The 25069-nt window shown below is 42.1% G+C and overlaps 1 protein-coding gene and 1 pseudogene across 3 annotated transcripts; one reads left to right on the forward strand and one right to left on the reverse strand.

Annotated features, from left to right (window-relative positions):
• Positions 1 to 8367: 8367 nt before the first annotated feature.
• LOC139537075 (insulinoma-associated protein 1a pseudogene) lies at positions 8368 to 10329 on the forward strand (annotated as a pseudogene).
• Positions 10330 to 13794: 3465 nt separating this feature from the next.
• kat5b (K(lysine) acetyltransferase 5b) lies at positions 13795 to 23211 on the reverse strand. 3 transcript variants are annotated; one of them, XM_071337953.1, is made up of 15 exons: positions 22341 to 23211; positions 22167 to 22233; positions 21706 to 21774; positions 21276 to 21538; positions 18975 to 19043; positions 18411 to 18593; positions 18219 to 18299; positions 17405 to 17470; positions 16900 to 17148; positions 16664 to 16753; positions 16426 to 16566; positions 16182 to 16275; positions 15226 to 15385; positions 15045 to 15126; positions 13795 to 14938 (listed from the first exon to the last, which is right to left on the reverse strand). In XM_071337953.1, exons 1-15 carry the CDS (start codon positions 22362 to 22364, stop codon positions 14804 to 14806), a joined length of 1773 nt encoding a protein of 590 aa, XP_071194054.1. In that variant the 5' UTR covers positions 22365 to 23211; the 3' UTR covers positions 13795 to 14803. The 3 variants fall into 3 exon arrangements, with proteins under 3 accessions (XP_071194054.1, XP_071194056.1, XP_071194055.1); XM_071337955.1 differs by having other exon boundaries at positions 21402 to 21538; positions 22341 to 22479; XM_071337954.1 differs by lacking the exon at positions 17405 to 17470 and having other exon boundaries at positions 22341 to 22480.
• Between the last annotated feature and the right edge of the window lie 1858 nt (positions 23212 to 25069).

Raw genomic sequence — 25069 nt, forward strand, 5'->3', positions numbered from 1 at the left:
CTTTATATAATTTCCTCTTACCTTGATATTCAACAGATTGCTGGGAAAGAGAGAGCTTGCCAGTATGCATTTCACTGTACTATTTTACACTTGTATTCTGGGCAGGTGTCAATAAACTTTCATTTGATTTTCTATTAAACAAAAAAATATAATGTGTAAGATTTGTTTTTGTTGTTTGTTTTACATTATTCTGAGGTGATCTCGTTTTATGGGATGTTATAATGTCCCATATTTGCTTAGTTTAAAAGGCAGGCATATATTATACAGTGCCTTTTGGAAAGAAATTAGACCCCTTGACTTTTTCCATTTTTTTTTAAACGTTACAGCCTTATTATAAAATAGATTAAATAGTTTCCCCCCCTCATCAATCTACACACAATATCCCATAATGATGAAGCAAAAACTGTTTTTTAGACATTTTTGTAAATTTATAAAAAATGTAAAACTGAAATATCACATTTACATAAGTATTCAGACCCTTTACTCAGTACTTTGTTGAAGCACCTTTGGCAGCGATTACAGCCTTGAGTCTTCTTGGGTATGATGCTACAAGCTTGGCACACCTATATTTAGGGAGTTTCTCCCATTCTTCTCTGCAGATCCTCTCAAGCTCTGTCAGGTTGGATGGGGAGCGTCACTGCACAGCTATTTTCAGGTCTCTCCAGAGATGTTCAATCGGGTTCAAGTCCGGGCTCTGGCTGGGCCACTCAAGGACATTCAGAGACCTGTCCCGAAGCCACATCTGTGTTGTCTTGGCTGTGTGCTTAAAGCTGTCCTGTTGGAAGGTGAACCTTGGTCCTAGTCTGAGGTCCTGAGCGCTCTGGATTAGGTTTTAATCAAGGATCTTCTCTGGTCTCATCAGACCAGCGAATCTTGTTTCTCATGTTCTGAGAGTCTTTAGGTGCTTTTTGACAAACATGTGCCTTTTACTGAAGAGTTGCTTCCGTCTGGCCACTACCATAAAGGCCTGTTTGGCGGTGTGCTGCAGAGATAGTTGTCCTTCTGGAAGGTTCTCCCATCTCCACAGAGGAACTCTGGAGCCTCCCTGACCAAGGCCCTTCTCCCACAATTGCTCAGTTTGGCCAGGGGGCCAGCTCTAGGAAGAGTCTTGATGGTTCCAAACTTCTTCCATTTAAGAATGATGGAGGCCACTGTGTTCTTGGGGACCTTCAATGCTGCATAAATGTTTTGGTACCCTTCCCCAGATCTGTGCTTTGAGACTATCCTGTCTCGGAGCTCTACGGATAATTCCTTCAACCTCATGGCTTCGTTTTTGCTCTGACATGCACTGTGAACTGTGGGACCTTATATAGACAGGTGTGTGCCTTTCCAAATCATGTCCAATCAATTGAATTTACCACAGGTGGACTCCAATCAAGTTGTAGAAAGCTCTCAAGGATGGAAACAGGATGCACCAGAGCTCAATTTCGAGTCTCATAGCAAAGGGTCTGAATAATTATGTAAATAAGGTATTTCTGTTTACATTTTTAAAATGTGCATACATTTCTAGAAACCTGTTTTCACTTTGTCATTATGGGGTATTGTGTGTAGATTGATGAGGAAAAATATGAATTTAATCAATTTTAGAATAAGGCCCTGAAAGTTGGGCGAGGTGAGCTGAAGGCCTATTAGCTAGCTATATGATTTTAAGACATGAAAATAACATGAAAGTCGAATAGGCCTACATGTATTTTGGAATAAATGTACACAAAAACATGTCAAAGACATAAGGGCTTCTATTTTGAAGGAATTCAAAATGAAAAATTTCAGAACAATGCTCTACAACAACGCTTTCTTAGTGTCCAACAAGCTTGCTCTGCCCTTAACATGATTCTGAACACCTCCTAAACAAAGGTCATGTGGTTTGGTAAGAAGAATGCCCCTCTCCCCACTGGTGTGATTACTACCTCTGAGGGTTTAGAGCTTGAGGTAGTCACCTCATACAAGTACTTGGGACTATGGCTAGACGGTACACTGTCCTTCTCTCAGCACATATCAAAGCTGCAGACTAAGGTTAAATCTAGACTTGGTTTCCTCTATCGTAATCGCTCCTCTTTCACCCCAGCTGCCAAACTAACCCTGATTCAGATGACCATCCTACCCATGCTAGATTATGGAGACGCAATTTATATATCGGCAGGTAAGGGTGCTCTCGAGCGACTAGAGGTTCTTTACCATTCGGCCATCAGATTTGCCACCAATGCTCCTTGTAGGACACATCACTGCACTCTATACTCCTCTGTAAACTGGTCATCTCTGTCGCAAGACCCACTGGTTGTTGATTATTTATAAAACCCTCTTAGGCCTCACTCCCCCCCTATCTGAGATATATACTGCAGCCCTCATCCTCCACATACAACACCCGTTCTGCCAGTCAGGTCCCCAAAGCACACACATCCCTGGGTCACTCGTCTTTTCAGTTCGCTGCAGCTAGAGACTGGAACGAGCAGCAACAAACACTCAAACTGGACAGTTTTATCTCAATCTCTTCAATCAAAGACTCAATCATGGACACTTTTACTGGCAGTTGTGTGATGTATTGTTGTCTCTACCTTCTTGCCCTTTGTGCTGTTGTCTGTGCCCAACAATGTTTGTACCCTGTTTTGTGCTGCTACCATGTTGTGCTGCTGCCATGTTGTGTTGCTACCATGTTGTTGTCATGTTGTGTTGCTGCCATGTTGTGTTGCTACCATGTTGTTGTCATGTTGTGTTGCTACCATGCTGTGTTTTCATGTGTTGCTGCCATGCTATGTTGTCATCTTAGGTCTCTCTTTTTGTAGTGTTGTGTTGTCTCTCTTGTCGTGATGTGTGTTCTGCCCTATTTTTTTAATTAAATGTATTTGTATTTTTACTCCCAGCCCCCATCCCCGCAGGAGGCCTTTTGCCTTTTGGTAGGCCGTCATTGTAAATAAGAATTAGTTCTTAACTGACTTGCCTAGTTAAATAAAAAATAAAAACATTTAAACAACAGGGTCGAGAAGGCCTGGGTGTTATAGATGTGACCTACTCCTCCTAAATCATGCAATTTGTGGCTTTAGAGTAGGGTGAGCATTGGTTAGTGGAACTCCTGGCAAAGTGGGACACTTAAGCTTTGTAATTGATATCATTAAATGTGTACTATAACATAACGCCTGTGTGTTAGTGAGGAAGTATGTGATGATAAAAAAATCGGTATGGCATCATCGTTGTGGGCGTGGCTTCCCGTGTAATGACACGTGTCTCGAGGCATAATGGTAAGTAAATTGACATAGGGTTCTGAGGTAAATAATGTTAAGGTTATAAAACACTAAGAAATGATTTTCAGTGTCTCATTACAACATATGTTGTAATGGGATGTAATTGTAAATCAAAATGACTGTAAATGGTTTTCTTACTACTCTCACTTTTTAGAATAGTGATATTGTGACAGTGTGCCAGTATGCCAATCGTCTACTGTCAAAATGGGACACCCCTCTAGGCCATTTTAATGCAGAAAAAATATTTCCGGGGATTATGAAATACATGTTTTCTAAACAGAAATCTATTTTCTAAATAGGATCAAATGTTCAATTTCATTTTCCTCAAATCTGCAAATCAGCTAGCTTGCTAAAAAAAACATTAAACATCCTAGCAAGCTATATTCATAACTATAAAGGTATATGATGACTAACATTTTTTATTTTGCCGTATTTGACTATAGTAACAATAAAACAGTCTTTGAAATGTTTGATAGGTAAGGTCTTTCTGGTTTCGTTCTACAAAATGTCCACTGGCCGCCCCCAGGTGGTGAGGGTAGGTAACAACATCTCCACCCCGCTGATCCTCAACACTGGGGCCCCACAAGGGTGCGTTCTGAGCCCTCTCCTGTACTCCCTGTTCACCCACGACTGCGTGGCCATGCACGCCTCCAACTCAATCATCAAGTTTGCGGACGACACTACAGTGGTAGGCTTGATTACCAACAACGACGAGACGGCCTACAGGGAGGAGGTGAGGGCCCTCGGAGTGTGGTGTCAGGAAAATAACCTCACACTCAACGTCAACAAAACAAAGGAGATGATTGTGGACTTCAGGAAACAGCAGAGGGAGCACCCCCCTATCCACATCGACGGGACAGTAGTGGAGAAGGTGGAAAGTTTTAAGTTCCTCGGTGTACACATCACGGACAAACTGAATTGGTCCACCCACACAGACAGCGTTGTGAAGAAGGCGCAGCAGCGCCTCTTCAACCTCAGGAGGGTGAAGAAATTCGGCTTGTCACCAAAAGCACTCACAAACTTCTACAGATGCACAATCGAGAGCATCCTGTCGGGCTGTATCACCGCCTGGTACGGCAACTGCTCCGCCCACAACCGTAAGGCTCTCCAGAGGGTAGTGAGGTCTGCACAACGCATCACCGGGGGCAAACTACCTGCCCTCCAGGACACCTACACCACCCGATGTCACAGGAAGGCCATAAAGATCATCAAGGACAACAACCACCCGAGCCACTGCCTGTTCACCCCGCTATCATCCAGAAGGCGAGGTCAGTACAGGTGCATCAAAGCAGGGACCGAGAGACTGAAAAACAGCTTCTATCTCAAGGCCATCAGACTGTTAAACAGCCACCACTAACATTTAGTGGCCGCTGCCAACATACTGACTCAACTCCAGCCACTTTAATAATGGGATTGATGGAAATTATGTAAAAATGTATCACTAGCCACTTTAAACAATGCCACTTAATATAATGTTTACATACCCTACATTACTCATCTCATATGTATAGACTGTACTCGATACCATCTACTGCATCTTGCCTATGCCGTTCTGTACCATCACTCATTCATATATCTTTATGTACATATTCTTTATCCCTTTACACTTGTGTGTATAAGGTAGTAGTTGTGGAATTGTTAGGTTAGATTACTTGTTGGTTATTACTGCATTGTCGGAACTAGAAGCACAAGCATTTCGCTACACTCGCATTAACATCTGCTAACGATGTGTATGTGACAAATACAATTTGATTTGATTTGATTTGATGTTGAGAATGTTGAGCTGATAGGCCTAGATGAAGTTCATTTTATTGTATGAATAGGCTATACAATTACATATAGGCTGCATCATATAATTATAATCAAGTATGATGATGATAATGATAATAATAATAATAATGATAATAATGATAAATTATCCTTCTTAATGTTCCACAAAAACACATAAATAATGTTTTAATACATTTCATTTTTATGAATAACATTTTGAAATTACTCATATACTCTTTAATTTATTATTCTTTACGAGAAAGATTTGTGTCTCACTTTGCCAATCAAGGTGTCGCAATTTACCAGTATTGACTTAAAACATTTGGGCTCAGGACGGTTTATGTTTGAAGAGTCCTCTGTGTTTAATATTATAATTTTGATGTATAGTGTAGTAGAGTTCTTAAGCTATTTAGAATTGTATGTTGGGGGTTAAGACAATGAGATGCTTCTGCGTAAGGTGTTCCGGAAAACGAATTTTCAGAAAGTGTCCCACTTTACCAATACTCACCCTATACACCCCGCCTTTACCCAATTTAATCTGACTGTGAATGGTTGAAAAGGGATTGGAGAACCATGGTGCTGTAGCTGCATGTTTGTTTATTCTATTGTTATTGGGGACTGGGAGGCTGTGTATTCACGTCCTCAGCAAATACTGTACAGCTGTATGTAAATAAGACAGCACGAACTGCACATGGCCGAGGAACGAGCGATACGGGCCAATCGCTGGCGTTCCTGCATCCTTCCCTATAGCAACAAGATTACACATTCCGAAATCCTCTTGCCCAGGCTGCGCACTGAACAAAGGGAGGGTAGTCCTATACGGTGACGTGCCTCTCTTGTAGGCTACTGTAGGCCAGGCAATGGATAGGATATTCTTCGAAATTCGTTTCCATGCAATTGCTGAGATTATTATGTCGAATCATCAGTGATGTGCGTGAGCATGATGCTAGTTGGCATTTATTGGGACGACTCATGTAGGTAGCTCTGAATAGTGGTCACTAGCTGGCACAGCCACAAAGGCATACGATCTGATTTTTTTTAACCTAACCCTAACCTTAACCACACTGCTAATGCCTAAACCTAACCTTAAATTAAGACTAAAAAGTACATTTTATTTTCATGAATTTTGACGGAATAGCCTATTTTGACTTGCAGCTGGCCCGTCAAGTCGCTCAGATCTGCCCCCACGGCAAGATTCATGACAATAAACGTCAACCTGCTATGACGATATTATTATTACAGGTCTAGTCGGTAGCCTAATATGGAGCAAGTTCTGACCACGATTAACATTCCAGAGGTGGTTAGTCATTATCTTCATAACTTCTGTTTCTCAAAAGGTGCTGCTCTCATCTATTTGTGACTCATGTCTGAGACGTTTAATTCCCTGGTTGTGATTGTGTTCTGAATTCACATGTCTAATGTAGCTCAAGATATGGCTCATAAACACAACCTGAGGGGCCATGCAGCGCATTGCTCTTTTTGATTAGGCTACATGTTCAAAACATTGTCTAGTTGTATCAGAAGTATTTCATTTAAATTAACGGGATTCGTTTGAACAGGTTGACGAGTCTATAGGCTATATTGTGCGTGGCCATGGCGCCTTTTTAAGACGTGTTATTCTTCATATGCCTCAGTGGAGATAGGTATTCCGTTAGTTTAAAAGCGCCACATTTGTGATTCCGTTTAATTATGCCGCTGCTGAACTGTGCGTCTGAGCCGCCAGTAATGGGGTAAGTCAGGCAGGTCACGTCAAAGAATAGGACCGAAATCAATTCTCCAGCTTTATGCAAATAGGGTGTCACAGAGGTCAGGGCGGGCGCGTGGCTTGTGCCTCCAAAGGCACACGCTTCAAACTTCCAATTCCAACAAAGGCGGAAAGTAAAAGAATTGGGAATGTCCCCCTTCGACCCCCAACACATATACAAATACACGCCCCTCGCCCCTCCATACCGCAATCCTTCTCGCGCTCTAACTTTTTTTGTCTCCTATCCCCAAAGGACGAAAAAAAATCCAATAACAATCAACGCTCCCCGGAGACAACAGACCGGTTGGGCGACACCGCACAACGGCTGGGGGATGTGTGTGTTCGTGCGTGCGTGCGTTTGTGGGTGTGCGCCTTGAGCATATTCCAAATTAGTTTGCTGCGGAGGACAAGACAATGTCTGTTTCTGCATGGGACATGCTTATTTTTCATAACAATATTATCTGATGTCTATTTTAAATCAGTGGTGACAAGTTGTAGGCTAAAGAAAAGTTGACCTATAAGAAAACAGGTAAAAATGTATTATTTTGCCTGAGTTGACAGGCCTAATATCTCTATCAAAACAGGAAATGGGGATGTTGCAATAACATATCCTATTGCCTTTTATTTCAGGAACTTATAGAATTGCGACAATATGCATACGCAAAATGTTGGTGTTAAGCCCAAAAGAAGCTACAAAACATTAATCAATGCAACTGACTTCTTAAAATGATGTGCATTGTTTAAGAGCCAACATTACCTCTCTCCATAGTTTACAGGAAGATGTTTGGTCTGTGACCGTTACCGTTGATTGATTTCAACCGTTTTGTTGGCCTTTACAATATAACCCTGATGTAGATAGCCCTGCAGCTATTCCAAATGTATCACTAATAATATTTAGTTTTAGAAAGGTGGGGGTTGGGTGGGTCTGTATATGTGATGTGCTTTTGCGCCAGATTGTGAGCATGTGATGGAAATGGTTAATTTCGCTGACAGTGACACGACAGACTGTTTCTATTGTTGAGTCGAGACGTTTGATAGTGAGGATATTGGTTCTGGGCTGTTTGCCCCAACGATGAAGCAGAGTTGATGACGCCTATTAAAATAATTAGGATCCCCTTCACACCAGGGACTGAACAAATCATATGGAGTTATTTTGTGTGTGCTTTTTTTTCTTCTCATAATGTTGAATCACATTTTTTTTTAAATTAAATTAACATGTTCAAATAGTTGAATGCCCCTGGACGCCTAAATGTAGGCTAAGGTGCATTTGAGCAGAGCATTGAACACTGATCTGCTTAGATTCACTGGTGCTGTGCCTCGTCTGCTCTGCTTCTTTGCCCCCAAACTGACACAAACCTGACTCCCCGCAGGCACTTTTCCCCTCCTTTTGATTCGTGCGTTTCGATGAATGGACGGACGGCTGTGGCACGTGTGTGTTGAATAGAGTCTCAGAGGACATGGGAAGATAAAGGCTGGATAAGTGTGGTATGGCTCTGTGTAATCTACATAATGGCTAGGAACCGTCAAGGACGGGGCAAGTGGTCGGGGTGGGAGTGGGGCGGGGGAAGACAGGGGCCTAGGCAATGGGGGAGGCTGACATCTGCCGCTGTGCTCCTCAGAGACTCCCGGTGGATCATGTTGCCGGGCCTTTCTATTGACGGCTGGACTGCTGCCATCTGCGTCCTAACTGACGCACAATGACAGCTTGGGGCCTTTATAAAGACCGAGACAAACGACAGAGGGCCAGTGTGGACAAGTACCGCAGAGAGAACAGGACGCATTACGATTACGCACGCCTCTTTACAATCCCTGGCCTCGACTTTAACAGTGAAAACGTATTGAGGTTGAAGATAACGCGTCGTGTGTGCTTTCTGACAGTCACCATGCCAAAGGGTTTCCTTATAAAACGTTCTAAAAAGGCTGGTCCTGTTTCATACAGGATGCGCGAGGAGGACTTGGCGCTGGTCGCCAACTGTTCACCGCTAGTCGAGAATGCCCCGGTTCATGCACAGCCCTCGGTGTGCCACAACTTTATCAGAGTTCCGAGCCGGGTTATTTTTGGTGGAATGTCAGAGTCTCACTGCGCGCCCTCGCTGAGCCCGACCCGACCTGACAGCGAGGGATATCAGTACCCACCAGCGGACGCCGCTCATCAAATGCTCAGCTCTCTTTCTCCTGCTCCAGCAGATACCTTTCCAGAGGCAAATTTGGGAAGCTTCGCCATTGATGGCTCCCCAGTGTCGCCGTCTCTTCCGGAGATGACCACCAGACTGGACACCATGTGCGGGGATGCTAAATATGCAGCAGTGAAGCGGCCTGCCTCCTCCAACGCCAGATCTCCCCATACTAATTCTAAAAAGCGCAAGTCCTCAAGCTCCCCAAACCAAGAGAAGAGGTCCAGCGTCCGACATGAGGTAACCACATCTCCTGTCCTCGGGTTGCGCATTACGGAGGAGGCAGAGGATGAGGTGAAGCAGCGCTCCAACACCAGTAGTCCGCTTGGAGAGTTCATCTGTCAGCTTTGCAAGGAGCGGTACGCGGACCCTCTAACTTTGGCCTTCCACAAGTGCTCTCGCATCGTCCGAGTCGAATATCGCTGCGACGAGTGTGACAAAGTTTTTAGTTGTCCCGCTAACCTGGCCTCCCACCGACGTTGGCACAAGCCAAAGGGTTTCCAAGTGGAGAGAGTCTCGTCACAAAGAGAGGAGAGTCGACCTCATACACCAACAGTCAGATATACGCTCCCACCCTCCACGCCACCCTCAGACTCTGGCTCTGATGAAGAAATTATGTTCAGCTGCCCACAGTGCTCAAAGAAATTTAGAAAACAAGCGTACCTGAGGAAACACCTGGCCTTGCACAACAGGAAAGCAGCTAGTCATCCCCAGAATCAGACTCCTTCCTCTCCTTTGGCCATAGTCACAGACCAACAACACAGCTGCCCGCTCGAGTCCGGCCGGGAATCACCCCAGCCCTCCGCCAAATACGCAGGGACCGAGCGCATCACAAAGGTGACAGGAGAGGTGTTTCCGTGTCGATTTTGTGGGGATAATTTCTTCTCCTCTCCTGGCCTCACCAGACACATCAACAAGTATCACCCAACGGAGCGCAGACAGGTGATAGTTTTGTCCCAAACTATTTAATGACCTCGGGCTTTTGCTTCGGCATTAATGACTTCATTCCGTTTGGACAGAGTTATTGTAAACATTTGTTTCACCTCGCAAACGGACAAACCTCTTTGATGTGAAATCAAAAATGTTCCTCCTGAATAGTACAGTTTTGTGTAAATGTATTCTCTTTTTTTATTTTATTTTTTACAAATGTATATTTATCTATAATCGATTATTTATTTGATATTTATTGATTTGTTCATTTAATAATGTATTTGTTTATTTATTTATCTGCCCAGATTTGTATTACTCATGTTGCTTTTGACTGGGTTGATGTGAGCAATGACATAAAAAACAATTACGCATTGCTTCAAATGACCTCTGACCAAATTGTCATACTTTTCCTTGAAACACAATACTATCATGCCGACTTCTTCCTAAAATAATAAAGTATAAATCTACTCTGCAATTGTGTATTTATTATATAAAATATCTTATTGTGTTTACTTTTTGTTAGGCTACATCCATTTCTGCAACATCTACTTTCCATACATGCCAACACCAAATCCCCAAATATGCCCTTTATTTAGAGTTGATGGATCAGGTCTACTTGGGATATGATAGATAGACAATTGAAAAACATGGTCAATGCCATGTCCCCATTTGATATAGAATGTGCCCAACCGACAAATCAATTTCCAACTTTATGCATCGACCTTGACAGTGGTCATTAGGTTCAAGTTCAGGGGAAGCGGGGCAAGGTGCAATATGATAACTGTTAGTCTTTAGTTCAGCCTAGTCTTATAGACTAGAAACAACATAGTACACGTAATCCTGGACACTAAAATGTATATGATACTGTATCATACTAAATGGAGTGTCTCGTATTTACGAACAGAATAATACGAAATGCTCTGAAACCAGGTTGCAGCGTTCTACAGACAGAAGGGGCATTCTTATGGTAAAAAAAAAAAAGTCAGGAATAAGTATTTTGCCTATATTTACGAAAATACGCACGTTTTCATAAAACGTAGTGATTAGCCTATTATCCATTTGAAAATGTAGCCATATTACCATTTCAAAATATGTTGGAAATCTGGCACATAAGTAGGCCCTACTTTTTTAACGCTATTCCAAAATAAATGTAAATAGTTGGAATTAAAATGGCTTATAAAAAGCCAGGGAGGAGTCCTTCATCCATTTTGGCCGCAAGAGATCCTCTCATATCAACTGAAAACAATTGTTGTAAGCTACACTGGTATCATCACGCGCCCTTGTGGTACAAAAACAAATTGCTGCCGCTTGCTTTACGCCCCAGAAAAGGGAACTCCCCCTCTCCTTGAGTAGCCTGGACACCAGTCTTTTTTGCTAACATTCCACTCCTTGCCACTCCTGTCATTTGCCAAAGGCAAAGACTACTCCTTGAGCATAGTGGAGTAGAATTGAATGCATGGAATAGAAGGAATGGTCAAAGAAGTGTTGAGAATAAATACATCCTGATGAAGCACTGATGTATTCCAGTGGCTTTCTGTACCATACCTCCATGCTGAAGGTTTCATTTTTTCCCCAGACAATCGGGTAAATGCTTAGTTTCTTGTTTGTATTCATGAATATTTGACAGATGCCTTAATTACAAGTGTTTGTAATGAAACTGGTAATTGTTGTGAAAATAAAGTAGTAATGGCATGAAGTAATGTTCCCCTGGGGAAAATGAAGTTCCTCTAAGTCTAGCAATACAATATATAATTGTGCCGCCATCAGAAAGTGCTCAAGGTTCCCCACTATGACCCTTTTGGTGGTCATGGCATCAGTAGCATTAGAGGTTGTTACAATAAGAGATTACAGGTTTGATCATGTTTTCATGATACTCTGGTACTCTTCTCTGCTGTGTGTGTGTGTGTGTGTGTAGCCTGGAGTGCAAGATGGAACGTCAACCATCACTAACATACAGGCAGTGACTGGAAAGGTCAAGACTCCCCATAACCCTGTGAGCACTCACTTAGCTTACATACTCACCTACAACATTTTACTTTTACATGGAAGAATGACTTCAGAATCCAGTATTTACAATTCACACTGTCATAAAACCTCTCACACTGTTGTGTTTGCATGTCTACTGTACGACCATCATCACTCATGATCTGTTATGCAGGCTCACAACAAGCCAGTTCCTGCTTCCCTGGTAATCTATTTAATGGAATGTGTGCTGAAAGCTTGAAAATGCTTGTCTGGGGTCGACTCTACTTCAAAAGCCCCTGATATGACCTGGTTGGTAGCTGTTTGCATTGGGGGCAGTCGCAAAACCCTCACCAATGTTTTACAACAAGAGTGTCCCACTGTTTCACCTATTTTCTATTTTTCTCCTCTGAACTCTGCCTATCTTTCTCTCTCTCCCTCTGACTTTTTCATCATTATCATGAGCCTTGTTGACTTACTGCTGCCACTCATTGAGTCTGAGTAGGGAGCTCCAGTGGAGGCCAGGCATCCACAGTCTTCCTCAAAGAGGGGTTTAGACCATCTGAGCGTTCCGGGTCTTGCGTACCATCCGGTAGGATGCTGAGTGTCTTCCAGCCTTAACTCATTACTCAGACCGACCACCCCTGTTTGATTTCTCATCATAGCACTTCAATGGATGTAAATAACCTATAGTAAATAACCTAGAGTTGAAGTTGAAAGTTTACATACACCTCAGCCAAATACATTTAAACTCAGTTTTTCACAATTCCTGACATTTAATCCTAGTAAAAATTGATGGTCAGATTCGCGTTTATCGTCGAAGGAATGAGCATTACACTGAGACCTGTACTGTGGAGCGGGATCGATTTGGAGGGTCCGTCATGGTCTGGGGCGGTGTGTCACAGCATCATCGGACTGAGCTTGTTGTCATTGCAGGCAATCTCAACTCTGTGCTTTACATGACCCTCCAGCATGACAATGCCACCAGCCAGACTGCTCGTTCTGTGCGTGATTTCCTGCAAGAAAAAGTGTTCTGCCATGGCCAGCGAAGAACCCGGATCTCAATCCCATTGAGCACGTCTGGGACCTATTGGATTGGAGGGTGAAGGCTAGGGCCATTCCCCCCCAGAAATGTCCGGGAACTTGCAGGTGCCTTGGTGGAAGAGTGGGGTAACATCTCACAGCAAGAACTGGCAAATCTGGTGCAGTCCATGAGATGCACTGCAGTACTTAATGCAGCTGGTGGCCACACCCGATACTATAACTTTTGACCCCTCCTTTGTTCAGGAACACATTATTCCATTTCTGTTAGTCACATGTCTGTGGAACTTGTTCTGTTTATGTCTCAGTTGTTGAATCTTATGTTTATACAAATATTTACACGTTAAGTTTGCTGAAAATAAACGCAGTTGACAGTGAGAGGACGTTTCTTTTTTTGCTGAGCTTATATGAGGACGAGATGCAGTCAGTGAAGAAGTTAGGTTGGTCCTACAATTTCAAAAGGCTCCCATAGCACGTGGGTGAGGCTAAATGCAACCAATAGGCAGAAGACCGAACTGTCTCCCCTTCACGTTACCTGCCTATAGAGCTCCAGTAAACCACAGACGAGAGTTCTATGAAATTGAGTTCCTCAAATTGACCTACAGTGACAATAAGTATGGAAAGAGGTAAGAGACTAAGCGTTCTTTTCTTTGTACACAAAGACAGCAGAGCACACTAGATACATTTTACTTCCATATAAATGTATGTGTCTGCTGCCTAAGAATGTCTAAACAGCCCAGGAATAGATCTTCTGATTCAGTTCCTAAACTACGTTGTTTTGACCTCCTTTTCAGGCAAATGAGGACATTCAGGGGAATGACCACAAATAGAGAAATAACATGGGTGAAACTTAAAGGAAACCATATTTCTCCATGTGAGTGATGACAACTCAGTCAGATTTTATCCTTTGATAACTCATTAAAGCCATGAAACACAGTAAAAGTGTCCTGGTTTATTAGATGTGTGAAGCCATCTCTCTGTAAGGCTCTTATATCAAATCTCATCTGTTGGTCAGATTTATAGTATTTTTCAATATATAGCCAAACATCTAATACAACAATTTGAATCACCCATTCCTTAACTCTAAACCACTTACAAAGAGAAGACGACTCTATGTAGAATTTACACTTAAATATGAAGGGAAATAGAATAGCTGTCTAACCATTGAACACAATAACAAAGTATGAATCACTTGTTACAAATGAACAGACACAAATGTACAGTAAATACTCTCATTAACTTAAATGGCACGCTATTGTGCCAAACGTGTTTGTTTACATTCCATTTTTTTAAAGGACAGACAACTGTAGAGGTATCCAAATATACATTCTTGTAAGAGTTCAACATGGCTTATTTTCTGTACTGAGCATCCCCGCACATCTCATTTAACATACAGAAATGCATCACACCTTTAAAAAAAATCCTTTATAAAACAATATATCACAGTATATACAATTACTACTGGTCACAAGCAGTTAGGGGTTAGATCTGTAATTCTCATAGTGCGTTGGATCAATGAGACTGTGGATATGTGCAGTCATTATTCAAGATCACATCCAAAACAATAATAGTATTATGTGCTTCTGTAGGTGAAAATAACTAACTAATTACTGACTAGTCCAAGAGTGTTGAAAGCTGAGTAAGACAAATACCAGGAAGGCAAAGAAACAGATGGTAGGAGTCATCTATCCAACATTAATAGATGACCACTCCTACTACTGAGACTAAGCAAATGGATCTACTGTTGCTAATGACAGAGAGAATCTGGTGAGGGCAATAGGAGGATGGACATGATTCAGAAAAATGAGGCTGAATATAAACACAGTTCTTGTTAATTTGTAAATCTTTGATCCTCTCTGAGGAGACCTGTGTGGTGCTCTTCACACGGAGTGCTTCAGGAAAGTATGCGGTAAGAGAGAAAGAGACCAGGAGAACCAGATACGGTCCTACCACTTGCCCCTCTTGCTCCAGTCCTTGGGGGTGAAGTGAAGGCATTTGGAGTCGATGCGCAGGTGACGCTTCTGCATTGCCCTCTCATGCCCCTCCACTATGTCCTCCGAAAGAGTCAGGATATACTGGCCCTGAGAAGCCACAGGGAGAGAAGAGGTTCAAATATGCTGATCAAGATTGCCCTTTCATTTAAAAAAAAAAAAGTGAAGTGCTGTTCCCTGCACTAGTATCCCTCACCTTATAGTAGTTAATTAGGTTAAGGTACTGAAGTGTAGATATGACATCCTCTTTCTTCACGCTGGTGATCTCGCTGATGTCACTGGAAATACACAAGACGCATGATATTAGGTTACAGAAATAACAGCAGCTTGAGCTATAACAGAGAACAAGCTGGGAGAACAACAGGACAGAGGCGTACTTGATGGTGATCTGCGGCCGCTCCCCATTGTCAGGCTTGAGGTCCATGAGTATCTCCAGGATGGTCTGGGACCAGTAGGAGCGGTAGGAGAGCAGCCCCAGGTCAGACAGAGGCTTCTCTGGTGTGCCCGTCTTCCCCTCTACCTTAGACAGCTCATAACCTGATGACCAAAAGACAACACCTTCAGTTATGGCATAATGAATGGCCACATTTTAACACACACACACTGTATAAACTGTTTGTACAGATTTCTTTTTTATTTATTTAACCTTTATTTAACCAGGTAGGCCAGTTGAGAACAAGTTCTCATTTACAACTGCGACCTGGCCAAGATAAAGCAAAGCAGTGCGACAAAAACAACACAGAGTTACACAAACCAACGCACAGTCAATAACACAAAAGAAAAATAGAAAAATCTATGTACAGTGTGTGCAAATGTAGACGAGTAGGGAGGTAGGCAATAAATAGGCCCTAGAGGCAATTTTTTTTTATTATTTAGCATTAATAGTGGACTGAAAGATATGCAGATGATGATGTGCAAGTAGAGATACTGGGGTGCAAAAGAGCAAGAGGGTGTAATAATATGGGGATGTGGTAGTTGGGTGTGCTATTACAGATTGGCTGTGTACAGGTACAGTGATCAGTAAGCTGCTCTGACAGCTGATGCTTAAAGTTAGAGAGGGAGATATAAGTCTCCAGCTTCAGTGATTTTTGCAGTTCGTTCCAGTCATTGGCAGCAGAGAACTGGAAGGAAAGGCGGCCAAAGGAAGTTTCGGCTTTGGGGATGACCAGTGCAATACACCTGCTGGAGCGCGTGCTACGGGTGGGTGTTGCTATGGTGACCAGTGAGCTGAGATAAGGCGGGGCTTTACCTAGCAAAGACTTATAGATAATCTGGAGCCAGTGGGTTTAAAATCCACGTTTTAAAGTCAATAACTTCTTACTGGTTCACTTACTGAACTCAATGAGCAATTTGCCGTAGCCTCTCCGCTGGTAGGGAGGTAAGGTGAGGATACAGGCCACGTTGTAATCTTCCGTCGACTCTTTCTCCTGCGCACAGAAAAAGAGAGTAAGTCGGGTGCATTTTCAACATGTCTAAAGGGTTGGTTGTAATGTCAAGTATTACACAGTATTATTGCTTATCTTCATGAGCAACGGGTTTAACTGCAAGCACCAGGTGATAAGAAGCATTTCATGTACCTTGGAGAAGTAGCCCACTATGTGGAAGCCCTTGGAGTCGTACTCTGTCATGACGTAGAAGAGGAAGGGGTCTGTGTCATAGTACAGCGTCTTGTGGTCCAGGAAACACTTGGCCAGTAAACACAGGTTCTGAGAGTATGTCTGGCAAACATGAAAGAAACAAGAGTTGTTAAGCGAGAAACTCATTACAGTGACGAGGTGTGACCAGGCAGCAGGGAGGATCATGGACATTACTCACTTTGTTTTTTCTGCCATCTATTTCAAAAAAGGAGATGGTGCCCTTGCGGTAGATCTCATTGCCAGGGGGATGCCGAAGATTACACTTGGTCTGGATGAGAGAGGAGGAGAATAATACGTGATGACATGTTCTGCAGCTCAAACGCAATACTACGACTGCACAGCAACCCTCTCCCCTCTGGCTCTTGTATTGGTGTTACATACATTTCATTGAGATATTCCAATCTAGTGTCTCACCAGATGCCTCTGCAGACACTTGAGGCTCTTGAGGTACTTCAAGCAGAACTCACAGAGGTAGAGAATAGGCAATGTGGTCAGTTCCTGTGGGTAGGGCGAGAAGTACCAGGGCTTCAGCCTGTGGCGGCCCAGTTCAATGCAGTCAATGTTCTTCATACGCGTGACAATGTCGTCATGGCTACGGTCTGACACCAGACTGCCAGTCATGCGAGGGGTGGAGGGGATGCCATCAGAGCTGTCCTGCGAGTCCTGATGCAAGATGGTAGGAAGGGAGCAGCAGAAAGGAAGAGAACGATATTATTCCATTATCTGATACATCGCTTAGAATCTTGTCAAAATAAAAGGCAACTAATAAAGATGAAATAACTGATTAAAAATAGGGAGCATTCCTTACAAAGCTTTCACATGAAATACCAAAGGTCTGATTGAAGGCCATAACCTTTAAAATAATTCCATAAACAAAGAGAGACAGGCAAACAGGCAATGAGAAGGAAATGAGACGGACCTCTCCTGGCTGCAGATAGACATTGGCACATCGGGGGCTGTTGTTATACTGGAAAACCTTTATTATCTAGCAGAAAAACACAAGCGGACGAGGGCTTTTGGACACTGATTTAAGAGGGAAGGAAAATTATTATTGTTTATACTAATTTTATCAATGTGGGAAGATTCAGGAGTTAAAGGTCACCAGGGAGATTTCTGCATATATTATATTGACCTGTTCTTTATTTCTTTGTTAATTTGGAAGGGATATCTTAACATTAAAACAGAAAGGGGAAGGCAATAATTCACAAAGGTTAATAATTCCAGAATTCACACACAATTACGTAAAATGCAGTTTCGCCTTCTCACACTATCACTAGCTACAATGCTGCAAGTAACATGGTTGAAAATGTGCTTGTGCTGATACCAACATTGAATTGACTTGCTCAGATCAGTCTAACTGAAAGCATATAACCATGAAAGGTAAACGTATAGGACTAGGAAAGTACGATCCTGTTAGTCAACTCTAATCTAGTATCCCGGCTCATACTAGTCTAGCATAGTAAGGGCCCTATCGCTAACTGGGTATTAGTGACATCCATAACAAGTTTGTCCTGTATTAAAATCAGTTTTCTTTTAGACGTGTTCAAGCTAAAAGGATGCTGACGCAATTTCTGAAAACAGAAGAATGACTTGTTGATGCCAGTATGTTGCTAAAGTGTGTTACTCTACAAATGTGAATGATGGGAGAAGATACGGTGGTCTACAGTTGAAATGAGGGCAAATAATGACTTGGTTAAAGAAGCCATGCCCATAAGCCCTAAAGTGTTCCATACCTCATCGGTTCCCCCGCAGTTGGGGGGCTGCTTCCTCTTCCTGCCTGGCTGATTGGGCATGGGGCGACGGGCAGTACCATTCTGGGATCATTTGAAAAGGGGGGAATTAAGAAATCAAACACCAACAGAGTAATAGTGGGAGACTAGCGATTGATCATTACCGAAACACAAAGTTATCAAATGTTGGTTTACCGTGGTGAGAGAGGTAAGCTGCTCATGGTCATCGCGAGCATTGGATTTGAGGTTGAAGGTGTTGGTGTCCCTTACAGCAGGGTAAACAGACGCCTGGGAGGCTTCAACCGAACCTGGCAAGGATGGCACGGGGGTTGCCGGGGACACTTGTGTTGCCAGAGACACAGACTCTGCTTTCCTCTTCTGTATGAGAGATGAGACATGGGCAGACATGAGAAAAAGCTTTGGAGCAACTGAAAATAATGAATATTTAAAGATTATGTTGATGGGATTTCAAATCCCAACCCCACCACAGGCATAACAGGTGTTCTAGCTATATTTTACATGACCAGACAGTTATATACTAGGTCCGGGACAAACCCCCCCACACAGTTATCAATATCACTAGAAATCACCTACTTTAAGATGTTTCTCCTTCATTTTAGAATTATACAACTGTAGGAGTTCTTACATAAATGTGTTTGTTGTCGTTACTATTCAAATGTAGCTATGAACCCATTCTGACTTTGTGGACCAAACAGGTCTTAATCATGGCTGTGTAGAATGGGTAAATTGATGCTGTACCGGCGTGGGGAGAGTTTTGCCTCTGGAAGGAGCTGTGGCAGTTTGAAGGTTGAGGTCTAGACTCTTCCTCTGAATTTGAACAGAAAGAAGGGGGATTAACTGACAGTCACACTCAAACAATGCGCTGTATTATCACTTCAATTTACGTTATTCATTGAACATTGTAATAAAAGCCTAATCAATAACCCAGTCAAGATAGCATACACTTGAGTAGATCAAAACAAAAACATACAGTTTGCATAGAGACTGAACATGATTTAAAAATAGAATGACCTAATAAAAGGTCAAGACAATACAAACCTGTTTATGTTTTAGAATAAACTTAGGCCGGACAAAGTTGAATTACTGTTTAACGGATGCCCCGCCTCACTTTTCTCCACACCCCCCCAAAATAAAAAAATAATAAGCAAAGAGGCACTGAGTTTGAAGGTGGGCCTTGAAATACATCCACAGGTACACCTCCAATTGACTAAAATTATGTCAATTAGCCTATCAGAAGCTTCTAAATTCATGACATCATTTTCTGGAATATTCCAAGCAGTTTAAAGGCACAGTCAACTTAGTGTATGTAAACTTCTGACCCACTGGAATTGTGATACAGTGAATTATAAGTGAAATAATCTGTCTGTAATCAATTGTTGGAAAAATTACTTGTGTCATGCACAAAGTAGATGTCCTAACCGACTTGCCAAAACTATAGTTTGTTAACAATAAATGTGTGGGGTGGTTGGAAAAACGAGTTTTAATGACTCCAACCTAAGTGTATGTAAACTTCCGACTTCAACTGTATGCGGCTCTTTGTTTATAATGCACTGTCCGTTCTCCCTTGAGGCTTTCCCAAGTTGATGCCCAAGAGACCAAACAGCCTGAGATGTTCGAGCCTCGGATTGGACAGTGAAAGACACACGCTGGCACATGCAGGCGACGTATAGATGTTTAATTTCTCTCTCATGACAGAAGTCAGCGCAAAGTCCTACTATTTATGTGTCCAGGTTAAACGTGGGACATCCCTCATTATAAACAAACAGTCAATTAAATCCATGGTTATTGCATCATTTTTCAGATCTATCGGAAGCGATTAATAGATGAAAAAATATAATTTAACCAATTGACTGGCTAGAGATCAGGGTATTCATCAGCAAAGACGCAGTGCAAGCTGATAGTATTTTGGACAACCAAATTGAAGTCAAAATGATCGATGAAATCGAAGTGTGTCAGCTGTATGGTGATTTGCGATTCATAACTTACATTTTACCGGTACTACCAGTAGTAGTAGGCCAACCGATAACACCACGACGGAATGCGTTTGAAGTGATGATGAACCGCCGAGAACAACTAACATGTCCAGTAAAGTACATCGCCAGTGGCACGCACACAGATCACCAGGTGGGGGCTTTTCGTGGCAGCCAGACGAGACAATCGAAGGAGGATGCGGTGAGAAGTTACTGGGCTCGAATTTAGTCACGCTTGATCTATATAGATTGATGCTTCCAATTGTGCATGTTATAAACAACTTTTTTTTTATGATGATAGGTTATACTCTATGGCTGGCTTTCTGTATATATTTCCAATGCTACATTCATTTGGCAGACCTAACTTGATTGACCCTCTTTCTACAAGGCCTAGTCTATGAGAGGCCTAATCATATTTGTATGAATATTTTGATAACACCTATAGGCTATAGAGATGCATTCAGGTAATGAACTCATTATTATGCATCAACATTTTAATTTAATTACAAATGTAATGGTTAATTATTCTTGAATTTGTTAAGACTACCACAATGTGGTAAAGTACTGTTATTCCTTATCACCTTAACTATTTTTTCGTTTTGTTTTTTGCTTGCTCGCCTCACTTTTCTGGGGGAAAATCCGTTAAACAGTGAATCAATTTTGTCTGGCCTTAGGCTAAAACATATGTAAATGCGTTTGTATATCAGCCAACAGAAGGCAAGACCAGAGAAACGTTGTTTCATATAAATCTTGAATTAAGCTACTGGAAGTAGCATTTCACAGATCTTTGAAATGATTCATGAAGCAGAAATGGCCAGGTCTATCATTTCATCATGTTCATTGGTCTAATTTAACTAAAATATCATAGCTCCAAAAGACTGCAGACCAAATGGTGGTGGTGATAACAATTGGGTTGTACAGTAGAGTAGTTGTTTAACAAAAATAGCTTTTCCAACATCTCAGCATTAAGTATTAACCACAACTGCAGGAAAAGAACATTGGTTATAATGTAGATGGCAAGCAACAGGGTACAATTGCCAGGATTGGGCTTAAGACACTACTACCAAACCTGAGCTTGTTGTTGCAACACTTGAAAGTCTGGTAGAGAAGTTTTGGTGGGTATAGACTTCTGCTGGGCTTGCGGCTGTGGGGGCCTGCTGGGGGTATGTTGGGGGCCAGCTCCGGCCGCTCTTACCACTTCGCTCTCCGGGGAGCTGGGCCGCGACCCCGGAAGCCCATTCTTAGTGGGCGTTTTAGCTTCCTTCTTAGGGAACTGGAGCTTCTTCACGTCAAGCCTGTCCGGCGTAACCCACTCATCCAGACGCTTGTTGACTTTAAACAAGCAGAGGCACAAACACATATACACACACCTGAGTTGATCTCTAGTCAAATGTTTGCCAACTTGACATTTACACATATCTGCTTCTTCTGTCAATATCACTGATGGCAATGTTGGAGTTTTACACTCACATTTACATGATGAAGTATAGGATACTCACAGTCAATATAGTGGACATAGTAGAGCTTTCTCCCTGGGATCTCTTTCACACTGAGAATTTCAGCCAAGGCTGCAAGAAAAACATCACACGACATGACAGATCTAGAAACCTATCCAATCTGTGGGTCTCTTCGCTATCTGAATTTATACATTGGCTACGAAGCTAGCTAGCAAAGTTTTTGTCTACAAAACACAACATCGTTACGTTAAATGGAGCTAACTTCAGCATAGCTACAGAATCAAAATATGTATCTAGCTAACGTTAATGCTTTCGTAACTGATAGACAATTAGTAAACAATTGAAATCTCCATTAAAAGTCACCAGTGCCTTTGTTTACTATGTGCCACTACCGTAACTAGCCGCTTGTGTTTTCAAACATTCAGTCATGACAGTTGTTTTATTAAGCAGCTATTAACGTTTGCGCCAGCTACCCTAGTGGTAGCCAAGAGGACGATACTCACGCCACTCATCTTCGTTTTCCTGATTTTTTCTAAGAACAGGGAGCCTACAGCCCTCGACAACACCGACCTGTCGAAAGATAAGATATTGAAAATATATATTCACGAAAGTTGAGGGTAAACATCTGGATATAAACGTTGTAGTTGTATAATGATTTGGGACTATCGAGTACCCACCGACGAATCCGCCATTTTGGTCATCTGCGAACGTACAATGTAGAAGCGCGCAAGTAGTTATGGGAAAATGGCCTGCTCAATGGTTCTGGGTATGTTCGAGGGAGTCAATTGTTTACGCAGCATTGATGCTGGTCGTTTACTTCACTATCATCGGAAGACTACTAAAAGTACTGGCTACATGTACATAATCACAAGAACCATGTCCCCAGTTTTAAACTAAAACGAATAAATAAAGCAGTGAGTCCTTAACACAAATGCTGCAGCTGTAGCAACCTTTCTTTTAGGCATTTAGGCAGTATGCATAGTCAAATCAAAGTGTATTGGTCACATACACAGATTTGCAGATGTTATCGCAGGTGCAGCGAAATGCTTGCGTTTCTATCTCTAACAGTGCAGTAATAATTCTTAGCAATACGCACATAATTCAAAAAGTAAAAATTAAGAAATATCAGAACGAGCAATGTCAGAGTCCGGAATAATATATATTACAGACTCTGACATTGCTGGACGAAAAGGCCGTGGCTTGGGTGGCTGAGGTCCTTGATTGACCTTCTTGGCCTTCCTGTGATAGCAGGTGCTGTAGACGTCCTGGCAGTCAGTGTGCCCCCGATGATGAGTTGGGCAGACCGTACCACCCTCTGCGGTTGTGGACGGTGGAATTGCCAAACCAGGCAGTGATACAGCCCGACAGGATGCTCTCAATGGTGCATCTGTAGAAGTTCGTATCTGGGCTAATAATTCACTAACTAGCAAAGAATATTAACAAATGTGCGCATGTGGCTACATGCAGCTTTCGCGTTGATCTCAAAACAAGCGCGTAATAATCACGACAGCTCATGCTGTAAGACAGTCCAGTGAATGGCACAAATCCATATATGGCAATGGTCTATTTGCATATAAGCCTACTGCAGCTCTGATTGGTTATAGCGCATTAGTCCGTGTAGTAGAGTATAGGCATGAGTTGTGCCTGTCAATGCAATAGAATCCTGTTCCAATGCCCTCTGCTTACAACAAAATCTCTTGCATAGTTAGTTGTGCATACTAAGTCTTGCATAGTTTGTTTTGTTTCGGTATGTTGCATTGAAAGTGGCTAATGTTGATTCGATACAATTGCCACAGTAAAGGGAAACGTTGATAGTGGGAAAACTCTAGAAAGCTAAGTGAAGTTCTTGTGATTCTCTGCGCGGGCTGATATTTATTTGCATGGCAGTCATGACATGCACACAGTTTAGAGGGAACAATGGTTGCAAAGTTGCTAATTAGCTCAAATGTTAAAGTTGTCTGTGATGATATTTGAACACACAACCTTTGGGTGGTAGATTGGTTAGGCTGGTCGACTAGCTGGATAAGCTGGTGATGCTGGTATTTTTGCTAATTAGCTAAAATGCTAAAGTTGTCCGTGATGAGATTCAAACACGCAACCTTTGGGTTGGTAGACTTTCACGTAAGTAACCTTCTGTCTTATGTAACAATACCAAACGTAACATATCATACTCATTTGAATGTTCTGGATTTTCATTTACTTTGTTACGTCTAGTCTATGAGGCCAGGCTGGGTAACTAACATGTGCTGGTTTTGCTGGTGACCAGCCTTCATTGTGTTTTAGACACTTTGATGCTGGTATGCTGGTGATTCTGCAGCGTACCAGCATAAACTGGCCACCAGCAAAACCAGCATCACATTGTTTAACCTTTAAGAGTCAGAGCTCTAGAGGGGGGGGGTATCCAAAAAGGTACGTTTCCAAAAATAATATGACTAAATTATTTGATGAAATATTGAATTTGGTCTGTGCTACTATAGCCCATAGAAACACATACATAAATGGTGAATAACACATACATAAATGGCAGAATAGACAGTAGAAAAAATTATCATAAGGAATACGTTTTTGAAGTGTCTTTCCTACATCTGTGAATGCTCAGGAAATATATATACTGTATATATTTTTTTTGAACACATATTTAACCCACATTTTTGGGGGACACAAAACTACCTCCATTTGTCTGTATGGCTTACCTTCAGACGAGTCCCGTGACACACGGCCACCTTCCACCGCAGATGCGGAAGGCTGACATAGGAGGCCGCGGTGGATTGAGACGCAGCCCACGTAAAACTGATATCTGTAGCTTAAACTGAAGGATTTTGATGGGGATTTTTTTATTATGTTACTTAGATTGACGCACCAGCTAGCTGTCTATGTTACTTAGATTGACACACCAGCTAGCTGTCTATGACAGTATCATGAAACCATGAAGAGAGATCCAGATGTTCATCCCATGGATATTTAGAGGGCTTCATGACCACCAGTCAGCTTGTAAAAGAGCTCCTGGTTCAACACCTCTGTCTGCTCTCTGGTGTGTGTGGCAATGAAGATGTAGCTCCCAATGTACACGTGCACAATCTTGCAGGTAGCAGTCACACAGCTGAAGACATCTAAAAGAGGAATTACTTAAGACAATAAATGACATACCAGCATAACCATATGGAAAAGATATAGAAGAATTTAACAATATTTTATATGTTCTACCTGGAACTTGTAAGAAATACATATGGCAGCAAATATACTTACAATATTCATAGGAGATTCTTGTAATATCTGAATTACAGTATATGGGTGGGTAACATTTAGACATAACATACATTTGAAGTGTATTCTATAAAAAACATACAAGAGACATTTTAATTTAGCCTTCTAATGTCTCACATATGGGACATACACATTTCAAAGT

Source organism: Salvelinus alpinus, chromosome 13 (genome assembly GCF_045679555.1).
Source record: "Salvelinus alpinus chromosome 13, SLU_Salpinus.1, whole genome shotgun sequence".
Lineage (NCBI taxonomy): Eukaryota > Metazoa > Chordata > Actinopteri > Salmoniformes > Salmonidae > Salvelinus > Salvelinus alpinus.

Coding starts and splice junctions, on each gene's coding strand:
- kat5b (XM_071337953.1), bottom strand. CDS start 22,364: ATGACCAAAATGGCGGATTCGTCG. Junction 18,594..18,974: donor GCAAAACTCTCCCCACGCCG/GTACAGCATCAA, acceptor TCTCTCATACAG/AAGAGGAAAGCAGAGTCTGT. Junction 14,939..15,044: donor ACCTAATTAACTACTATAAG/GTGAGGGATACT, acceptor GTGGCTTCTCAG/GGCCAGTATATCCTGACTCT.